The sequence below is a fragment of the Sinocyclocheilus grahami genome, unplaced genomic scaffold (genome assembly GCF_001515645.1).
Source record: "Sinocyclocheilus grahami isolate Dianchi unplaced genomic scaffold, SAMN03320097.WGS_v1.1 scaffold246.1, whole genome shotgun sequence".
NCBI classification, from domain to species: Eukaryota; Metazoa; Chordata; class Actinopteri; order Cypriniformes; family Cyprinidae; genus Sinocyclocheilus; species Sinocyclocheilus grahami.
In genome coordinates this window covers 595903-607529 of record NW_015505425.1, presented here as the reverse complement: position 1 = coordinate 607529, position 11627 = coordinate 595903, and the positions used below count along the sequence as shown (strand labels likewise).

General features: G+C 38.9%; 1 protein-coding gene across 1 annotated transcript in view; it reads right to left on the bottom strand.

The window, feature by feature from the left end:
* Positions 1 to 11627, bottom strand: part of stxbp5l (syntaxin binding protein 5L) — a 178515-nt gene that overhangs the window by 23108 nt on the left and 143780 nt on the right. Inside the window, exon 20 of the mRNA XM_016289454.1 lies at positions 10550 to 10615. Within this exon, the coding sequence (XP_016144940.1) occupies positions 10550 to 10615 (66 nt within the window). The remainder of the gene's footprint in view (positions 1 to 10549; positions 10616 to 11627) is intronic.

Here is an 11627-nt window from a genome sequence, read left to right as displayed (position 1 = left end):
ATATTTATTTGCTTTTTTGTGCTGTTTTTACAATTTAGAGCATACCCAAAAGATTTTATCAATATTTAAATTCATTTATATATATATATATATATATATATATATATATATATATATATATTATTTTTCTGTCTTTTCTTCCAGGTTTGTGGAGAGGGACGAGACTTAAGCATAAGACAAAGCGGAAATTGCTCCTGGAAATGGCAGTAATTAAAATTCCGGGATCAATAACCTGTGCCTTAGATGTGGAACGCTTCCCATTACACTGATAAGATCAGTCTGGACACACATATCCAGGTGAGTAAACATGAAAGAAAGATCCACAGGAAGTGTGGGCTATGTATATGTTGATATGAGAGCAACACGTTAAAGCCATTTTGCAAATTATATTCTGTGTGTGTGTGTGTTGTGTTTATAGACCCATCTCTGTCTAAATAAACCCATGTTGGACATCTTTTGTTACTGTTATCCAGTGGCACAGCTACACTGGCAAACATAACAGCTGGCATCCACTGATTTCAATGTCAGACCTCAAGTGGTCACCCTGTATTATTTTTTTTTCCATGGGCACGATTTCCGGAGTCGTTTAGCTGCTCGTTAGAACGTTCCGAGCTTCCATCCTGTTGACTCCTCTGTGAGCCTGACTCGGATGAAGGGTAATTTGGGATTGTTTTTGGAATCATCTCAAAAAATGTCTTCTGCTATCCTGCACTGCAATTTGCATGAATTACAGACTCCTTTGCTTTCAGCTCACGTCATCTTCTGCTAATTCGTAGAGGCGGATATACTTCAGGAGTAAAGATGCCGACGCCAGACTCTACAATGAATTCAGAGGAATTTTATTCTCAGAAGCATGCATTAGAATTTTTCAGCCACAGTGTTGTTTTTGCAGAAATAAAACGTCAAATCTTTAGCATTTTTCTCTCTTGTAAGCCTTTCATCAAAAATACATTCATTTACTTCTGTTTGGCAAAATAATACGTCCCTACTTAGCATCACCAATTTGGTGACCTTTGTAGTGGCCTAGTTGTTGTTTTTTAAGTGAGCCAAAACTTAAGGCCATACACATGCTCATTTTCAAAAGTGAACAAAAGCATTATTAGGATATAATTCTCATGCTTATAGCCATTCTCTCTGCCATGCTCTCGGAGACAAAGCTTTGTACTTCGGCGCATTTGTGTAGTGTTCACATTATATAAATCCATTTACATTAGTTGCACCTACGCAACTAACTATATGTTTAAAATTGTAGGCATTTGCTATGCCTTCCATTACAAGTTTTAACAAAACTTAAAACTTTATAAATGTACAGAGCATAACTTGAGCACTGGTCATCGGTAAAATAAGTTAACCATTGAATTAATTCAGTTTCAAGATATTGTAAATGTCTTCAAAACACGTATGCACTCAATAACACACAAACTGTACAAGCATGGATGGCGGAGCTGCTGAAGGCCAAAGAAAAACCCTTGAGAGCCTGTTGGGGTCTAACTAAAGCATAGTGCATACTGTGCAGTTTTTTTCTTTTACAGATTTTGTTTGTCATTCTGTACAATATGAGGCCAGTGAGATCTTGCAAAAAAGCTACATCTTATAACTGATATTGTTAATCATACACATTGACAAGCAAAATTGAAATGGTACGGTACAACAGGGCTAAAGGTGCATTTCATTTTATTTTCTTAAACATTCGTATTTCACTATGCATTTTAACATTTGGCTGATTTGTGCAGCAACACGATTCTGTGCAAAGTTAAACTAATATTAATATTACTACTACTATTTACTACTATTAGTAATTACTATTAGTATAATTTTTTTTTACAGATGTAGCAGATAGGAATCAATAAAATCACCAAATATATTTTGAGACAAAGTTCTTGTTAATATTTTCTGTTTGAACAATTTAACAGTTTTTCCAATAACTCAATGTTTGGATTTACCTTCTGTGAATTTATTAAAGACTGCTTATCTTCATCATCGTGTTCGTGTGTGTTTATCAACCCGGTAGTGTGACAGAAGACCCGACATATAAAGTTAATTAAGTGGCGTGATTTACCCAGTCTATTTTTCGGTTTGTCAGTGTTTGTTTGTTTTTTTTGTCTATGGATCACTTTGCCGCTATCCACCTGCTCTGCCTTGAGTAGGCATACCACTCCCTTGAGAAGCATGTTGAAGAATTTCTCGGTCTCGCCAATCAGACCACCTTCCCGGACGACTGCCTGTGCACGTTCCTGCATGCCGGACTGAACACAGCCACACAAGCGCAGTTGTTCAGAGAGGGTCCACGAGGGAGCTTTGCCGACTATGTGGAGTGAGTGCTGGTTTCCTGTGGACCAGCCTTCACCGTTGAGGACGTCACCAGCCCAACTCCAGACCCAGTGCCCAGCCAGTCACCACCCCGCTGCACGAAGCGTCTGCCTGAGCCCACCACAGACGGAGAGCCAGAGCCCACCGCGATGAATGAGCCATTGCGAGAAGAAGTGACTGAGCCTGTCATGGCCCTGGAGCCTGAGCCGATTATCGCGTCTGACCAGGTGTGTGAGCCGACAACAACGCACGTGCCAGAGGGAATTCTCGTGGAATTCGAGGGTATGGATGCGAGCCATGCTCACCCTCCCGCCACTAAGAGTGAGTGTTTATTGGACTTGGACATTGTTATTCAGTTTGGAGAGTTAGAGACTTTGCTTCCCCTAAGCCTGGATATTCCTGTTCATCTGTCTGATTCGCTGGTCCCGCCCAGCCTCCCTCTCCCACCTCCTCTCCAAGCTGCTTTAAGAGACTTTTTATTTTTGTTTGGATTTTGTGCATTTCTTCATTCTCCTCAGTCCTCAGCCACTTTTGCAGTCCAGTCATCTTCGTCCCCCGTCAGTCAGTCCCCCGTCAGTCCCTCTATGTCACCTTCAGTGGTGGGGCTCCATCTCAGGCCTGCCGGAAGTCGTCGTCTCCACCTCGTCCAGACTCCTGCGCTCCTCCCTCCTATGATTCTGGTGTGGCCATTCAGCCTCGCTGAGCTCCCTCGGTCAGTCGGCTCCACCTGGGTCAGACTTCGCCACACCTCCACTGTGGACTTGCGGGCCGTCCGCTGATCTCCGGCCCTCTACCCCTTCAGCTACGGCCCGCTCCACCCTCCCTCAGGCTCCACCTCCTTCCTTGGTCACTCCAGCTCGCCCTCTGGCCCCTGGATCCCCACCTACATCTCATGTGATCGTCGCTTCGCCTGGATCCTTGGCATCGCTCCTCCTCCTCTGTGCTCTGTCTGCGCCATGGGCTCCACCTCCATCGCCGTCGTTGTCTCTGCTCGTCCCCATGGCAGTGTGTGTTCCTGGAGCGCAGTCCTGGCTGTGGCATGGGTCACCACCTACACTCTCCTGCTCAAGGCTCCTCCCTGGTCATTTCCTCCACCTGCACCTCTCTGGATTTTGTTTGTCGTCCTCCTCCCGAACCTCCTCCTGCATCTCTCTGGCGTGCATGCCCTTTGCCATCCCTTCAACATCCCTTCGCCATCTCCTTATCCTCCTCGCCACCTCATCCTTCTCGCTACGATTTACCTTTTGTGGATTAATTAAAGATAATCTATCTATCTAACCTATCTTCATCGTCGTGTTTGTGTAGTGTGTACAGGTGCATCTCAATAAATTAGAATGTTGTGGAAAAGTTCATTTATTTCAGTAATTCAACTCAAATTGTGAAACTCGTGTATTAAATAAATTCAATGCACACAGACTGAAGTAGTTTAAGTCTTTGGTTCTTTTAATTGTGATGATTTTGGCTCACATTTAACAAAAACCCACCAATTCACTATCTCAACAAATTAGAATACTTCATAAGACCAATTAAAAAAAAACATTTTTGGTGAATTGTTGGCCTTCTGGAAAGTATGTTCATTTACTGTACATGTACTCAATTCTTGGTAGGGGCTCCTTTTGCTTTAATTACTGCCTCAATTCGGCGTGGCATGGAGGTGATCAGTTGGGGCACTGCTGAGGTGGTATGGAAGCGGTAAGACGCCTCTGACGTTGTTTGTGGTTCAGGAGTGGCTTAACAAGAGGAATATGACAACTGTAGCCAAATTCCTTGACATGTCTGTGTGTGGTGGCTCTTGATGCCTTGACCCCAGCCTCAGTCCATTCCTTGTGAAGTTCACTCAAATTCTTGAATTGATTTTGCTTGACAATCCTCATAAGGCTGTGGTTCTCTCGGTTGGTTGTGCATCTTTTTCTTCCACACTTTTTCTTTCCACTCAACTTTCTGTTAACATGCTTGGATACAGCACTCTGTGAACAGCCAGCTTCTTTGGCAATTAATGTTTGTGGCTTACCCTCCTTGTGAAGGGTGTCAATGATTGTCTTCTGGACAACTGTCAGATCAGCAGTCTTCCCCATGATTGTGTAGCCTAGTGAACCAAACTGAGAGACCATTTTGAAGGCTCAGGAAACCTTTGCAGCTGTTTTGAGTTGATTAGCTGGTTGGCATGTCACCATATTCTAATTTGTTGAGATAGTGAATTGGTGGGTTTTTGTTCAAATCATCACAATTAAAAGAACCAAAGACTTAAACTACTTCAGTCTGTGTGCATAGAATTTATTTAATACACGAGTTTCACAATTTTTGTTGAATTAGTGAATTAAATGAACTTTTCCACGACATTCTAATTTATTGAGATGCACCTGTATATATGCAGTATATATATATATATATATACATTTTTTTTTGCAAGTATACACTATGGGAGTACTGAATAGAACATTTCCTTAATGTTTTAATGCCTTTAGCCCTGTTTACCCTGTGGCACAAACCCAAACCAGCCCTGTCAAAAGCCCTAATGTTTATGTTTGGACTGAAAAAATTACTTAAAAAAATAAATACAAGTGGGTGAAAAGAGAGGACTGATGTACTGCTCATTCTAAAGAGCAAACTCACACTCATGCACTTTTAAATCGAACTACAGTATTTTGAATTTGAATTGAATTTTGAAATGCAGTAAGACCAATGTAAACATATGGTAAAAATGAATACAGACTTAATTTAAATGTTAAAAAATTAGGTCATTTGACCACACTGGACCTCAATGGTCAACGTTCTATCTGGGCTACACTCACAATATCCTCTCATCAACACACACAATACATACTACCTACTACCATGCCTCAATCACAAACATTCCTACAATAGCCACACGTGAAGCACACTTACATATACTCATATATGCACTCACACACACCTACACCTCAGCAGCATGGAGCGTGGCACTATGAGCGTGAGGCTACTTCTACTGCAGCATGCAACCCCCAAACAAACACCCACACACACGCAGATTTACACGGAAAAGCACATGAGCCACGGGCTGGGTGTGTGTGGGTGTTTTTAAGGGTCCAGACACATTCTTACCATTGTCCAAAAGGTAAAAGACAGGACTGTAGTGGCAGGACCGGAGGTTGGACACAGGTTCCCCTGTGCCTCGAGGGTCATTATGGAGGGAAGGTGTGTAGGGTGCTGGAAATCAGAGATCACACAGTCATTGTCACATACCAGGCTCAATCACATACAGCCAAACAGCTTGTTATAGGTCATCGGGATTCATATCAGAATGGTAAAAGTGGAGAAAATCACACAAAATAATTATTAAAATAATCTGCTATTGTCCTGCTATTATCCTCACAAGGCAAAATCAGTTTTTTTCATGTGAATATTTTTATGGGAATTCAATTTTTTTTAAACAATTCCTCTTTCTTCTTACAATATGCCAAAAAGCATTTGATATTTCAGACAGTATTTTGTCAAAAGTTGGATTAGAGTTCTTCACCAACAGAATTTCTGCAGTTCCCAAAAAACAACAATCAAACAAAAATTACAGTTGCAAGAAAAGCTTGTGGATCCTTAATCTATATTTCTATATGAATGGATTCCACCACAAATTAAACACCTCTGCAATTCCGGAGCTTCACATCAGTTGGCGTAGTCGTGTTTTAGACAAGAAAAAATCTTTGAAATAAATTTATTATATACTCATCTTGGTCAGGCAGAAAGCACAGATCCTATTTACTTAATAGGGGGAAAAGTCTGAAACGGTTTGTCAGTTGTAAAATTGTGCTACTCTTCCTTAATTTGTAATTTATTTACATATAATTCTAATATAAAATAAATATAAAATACAATAAACAATCTATATATTATCCAAAAAAAAGGCAGTGTTAAAATATTTTAAAACCAAAACCTTTATAATTTTTATATACTTATTTTAGTCTGGTCCAGCTGATGTCCAGTTTACATGCCTCTTTATAGATTTGAACACATGCAAGTTTTGATTAAAGTAACTTTTAGTTGTGAACATGATTTTGAATCTGTGTTAAGTGACAAATGGCATGCCATTGGATTGACTTTTGTTTAATGTGCATTTCTTCCAAAAGCCAGTCTTGAGCTCGGAAAATATCTCGTAGATTTTTTTTGAGCAGCAACTGAAAAAGTTTTTTTTTTCTTCTATCCAATTACTGAGGACATTTCAGCACACACAAGTAGTAACGGTGGAGATTCTCCCTGCATTTAACCTCATCACACAAGATGAATTCGACTAAAAAAATCACTGCAGGTGTCGACCTGATGGTATAAATCATGATTGCTGTGTGAATTGAGGCCAAACTGCCGAGGGTGAAGATGAGAGAACAGTGTTGTGAGAGACTGACATGTGTATCGCAAGACTCCTGGTTAATCTGCTTTAACAATAATAGCCTTCCTCAGTTATTTCTGGAACCATCTCTGTCCTATCTGTCCAAAAGCTTCACTTTGCTCTCATTTAAATACTGTTTCTTGCCATTTGATATCGATATAAACTCAGGACTGTCCACATTGTTTCACCCTTCTGTGCTGCAGCATCAGCTTACATTGCATTGATCTGTGCTTTGACTTTCCATGATAAAAAATAAAAGTAAAAGCTGATGCCACAGCTGGTATCTAAAAACGTGGTTATTATTCATTTTTAATGAAAAGCGAATTAAGTGCCCCCCCGTCTAAAAAAAGGCAAATATAAATGCCACAGAACGTTATTATTATTATTATTCAACAATGGTGCATTAAATTGATTAAAAGTGACAGAAAACACATTTATAATGTTACAAGATTTCAAATCAATAGTGTTCTAATTATTAATGATCTCAAATCGAACAGTGTTCTTCAAATTGTCTGTCTATCAAAGAATCCTAAAAACAAATTAATATTTTAATTGTACGTTTGATTAAATAAATGCAGCCTTGGTGAGCTTAAGAGACTCTTTCAAAAACATGAATAAACTTACCTACCCTAAATTTATATGTTGGTTTCATTACTTCAGTTACCGCTTTCTGTGCATTCACATGCCTTTTCTTTGGCTCCCATTTTTCCCTTTCATTCCAGAATAATCTTTTCCTAAAAATATCTTTACTGGTCACAGTCGATGGCTGACATTTCAGCTTATTAACCACCTGGCAATGTGCCACAATCAACAGGGTCTCAGCAACCCACCTCAACCCTGGTGACAAAAACAACACCCGCACAAACAACAAACAACAACAACAACTAGACAGAGAGAGTGCAGCCCAATTACTGGACTTGATGGAGAGCAGGGGAGACCGAGGTCAGAGATAATATGAATAAGTGCCAAGAAATAAGATGAGCGAAAGATGAGATATACAGTAGTTTAGAGAAAAAAAAATGGTATGATGTAAAAATCAACCTTTTGCAGATAAATTAAATACATTAGCAGCTAAAGCAGTGTCAATTGAGGTGATGTTAGCACAGGAAGTGTTTTTTTGCCCCTGAGCAAACGCATGAAAACAGCACCAGAAACCACACAACCTTGAGTCCATTTATCATTCATCTATTCTGGCGTAATGCTACTTTCAAAAGCACACATCTAAAAGCTGAGATAAAAATAATAACAAATAAAAAAGGTCAAATAACAACAGTCTCATCAAACATTTATTTGACGCAGCCAATCATCATCATGATATGCAAATGACATCCTTTCACCTGTGGTAAGACACAAAGTTAACAGAGGACTTGGATTCCTGAACCCTGCCTGTTTTCCCAGACTTTCACTTTCAAATATCAGGTTTAAAATCATGCTTCTTCAACAACGAAGCATGTCCAGTGATTTAAATAAATAAATCAATAATTTATTGGTCTATACCATAAAATATTAATTATTATATTTTACAAACTATGATCTACACAAAGTTAAATCATAATTCATTCAATATATTGTGTGAATTTGTGTAAAATTATGACTGTACCTTGCTGGTGTAATTCCACCACAACGTTTTCTTTTCCCCAAAAAACATTCATTCATTTATTTGAAAAGTTAGTGTGCTTGTTTACTGAACTGACACAACAGTGTCACACAATGTGTGAAGGAAATAAAAATCATGAAACATATCACTTATGAGCAAAATATTTATTTTTCTAAATTAATATATGATACCAGTGGCGGCTCGTCGGGGGAGGCAGGGGAAGCACAGCTTCTCTATAATTTTGAGGTGGAAATGGAAGGAGGACGATTTAATGTTAATAAAATTCACAATTCATTTCAGTTCATGTCTCAGAATGTGTATTTTTTGTTTGTGATTTCACAGTTGTAATACCATAACGTGAAAGCGCCGCTTTTGATGACAGATTTTTAATGACAGAGAAGGGTAGGGGGAGGCCGGGGGAGAGGCGAGCTCTCGTGCCTCCGTTGGTAAAAAGAATTAGCCAATCACCATCGAGTGTTCACTTTCAGCTCTGAGGGGTGTTGCGAAAAGAACCCTGGCAAGGGAGGCTAGCCTCCCTTCTGATATCAACCAATCATCAAAGAGACGTAAATTACATGATATTCGTTTGAACGTCTGCCGCTGCGCTGATAATGTACCAAGTACTTATGACTGTTGGACATTGTTATACTACCAACTATTGTTTATTTTCTAAAAGTCTACAGGGCCAACAGTGCCCATATTTTAAGAAACACCCAGACACATTTACCAAACACCAAACATGAGTGCAATGAAATACTCATATAGAGACACACACACACACACACACACACACACACACACAAATAATGCTTTCTTCATCATACTCTCCTTCCTCATCATTATTTATATTTTCTCCACTAGTCCTTCAGACCCTCTTTTTATGCTTCAGTGGCTGATACCCAGAATCTCAGTCTAATTTTTGGCTAAATTCCCAAGCCAATCGTTGAAGGCCATTTCCTGACTCCTGTCATAATAGCTGCTTCCACAAAAACACATCTGAATTACTCAGCTGCCTGAAGCCAGCTTAACAAATCCCACAGAAGAAAACACACAAAGGATACTGTTCTGACAGCCAGTTCTTTACCACAGAACATTCTAGAGAAAATCATATTCATGTGACTCCTATGCTTCACTACAGGCTTGAGATCTTAAAAGAACAGTTTACCCAAAATTGACAGTTCTGACATTGTTGTATGAAAATATGCATTCTACAAAATGTCTTCTTTTCTGTCTATAAAGAAATTATACAGATGTGCTCATTTTCATTTTTAGGTGAATACGCTTGATACACAGCCACATTTTGGAAGTAAACCTCATCCTCTCTATCTCTCAAACTACTGATGTCAGGCTACAGCCCTCAGCTCCCCTTCCCAAGCGACTTCCATCTCTCAGGCTGCCTGCTGAGCTGGGAACTAGGAAAACAAGCAGAAGCTTCAACTGCACTGAGACATGAGTGACGTGAGAGAGAGAAAAACAGACAGCAAATTTTGTATTTTTGAGACACTGCACTAAATGTGCCTCTGATATTTCAAACAACAATAGCTTAAAAAAGACAATGTAAAATTTCTTCCCCTGAGAAATCAAAGCTTTACTGAAATACTTCTTCTAAATTAAGAGCTCTATTTAGATCCTCAAGGACAAGCACTGTTGTTGTCATCATGTTCATCCCACTCCTACAGAGTAAAAATCTGTAAACATTATCATATTCTCATAAAAATTCTACACAGGTTATGATGGCTTTAAAGACAAAGAAGAAGCAAAGACATTGGAGGTAAGAGAGTGGAGAAAAGAGCCTCCAGGGACTGAAGACCTGTGCTGTGGGGAAACTTTAAAAAAGAGGACAGAAAAGAAAGAGAAAAACTGCAGGATGAAGGTTTGAAGGATTTTTATTATTTTAATGTGTTATTATTTTAAAGTTTTTGTCATTAAAGCTGTAATGTGTGATATTTGCACAGATAGTAGTGGAATTTCAAAAATAATGACTGTTATCAAACAGGTTTCTCAAACACTCCCCCGTCATTGTTTCCTGTGGGGAGTGGCTATTAGAGATGGGTGTGGTTGTATTGGGTAGATGTGGCCAAACAATGGGTATAGTTACCAGAACTAGGAATAGGTGTGATCAAAGGTGGTATGGCTATTTCTGATCATGAGAGGGTGTGGCTACATTAAGTAGGTGTGACCAATCATGTGTGAGGCTATCAAAAATAGAAGTATAGAAGTACACGTGATTATCAGAGGTGGTGAGGCTATCAGCGATGTCTGAGGTCATGAGTGGGTATGGTTACCTGAGGTGGGTGACTTGCTCCTCTCTAGGTCCAAAGATACCTGATTATCAGAAAGCTCCGTAAGACCTGCCATGGAGGAATATGGAAGGCACAGTAAGAGGAAGCAGATGACAATAATCACCGGGTTCCATTACCACCAAACACATTTGCATGCATCAAAACACCAGGACAAACAATGTGGTTTGAGACAATATCATGATCCTGGAGCGATGCAAGGAAGATGTATAGACATCTTCATAAAATACACAACATCTTCTGACAAGCTACTACTAAATACCGTATTGGCCCGAATATAAGCCGACCCTGATTATAAGACGACCCCCCTTTTTCCAGATGTACCTTTTGGAAAAGGGCTTTTTAAAAACCAAATCTTGTTTTTTTCTCAGTAAAACACATTGTGACTTAAATTATTTTAATATTGCATATTTTTCCTATTTTAATTTTTGTTTTGAAAGTATGGTAAAAACTAGTAAAATGTACCAACAATCACATTTAAAACATATACACATTTTGATATACCATTAAAAAAAAAAACAGGTAGCCCATCTGAATTAGGACATTTAGGCTATCCATCTAATAGTAGCCTACCAAAATCTTATTAACAGTAGAAGTTAAATCTTACTGTAGTCTTCAAATCTGGGTACTGTCTTACGTTTTAAAATCACAAAGAGAGTTTGGTCTCATCAGGCTAACGTGACAGTCACGACTCATGCAGCTGTAAGGTTTTCTTATTCTTTTGTTTTTACTTGCGATCTTTACAACACGCATTAAATTACAAATTTCATGGCACAATCGTTTTATGCGTATTTGGCGCCACCTATTGTTGTGGGTGTATTATTGACATGTCAAAGTCTAAACCCTGAAAATAAGGGTTTTTCAGATGTATTTCCAAGAAAAAAACATTGTCTTATATTCGGGTCAATACGGTATATTGTAGAAACTTAATTTTCTGTAAAGCTGCTTTGCAACGATTTGTATCGTGAAAAGCGCTATACAAATAAACTTGAATTGAATTGAATTGAATTGAATATAGTTTTTAAACTTTTAACTAGGCATATATATATATATATATTTGATA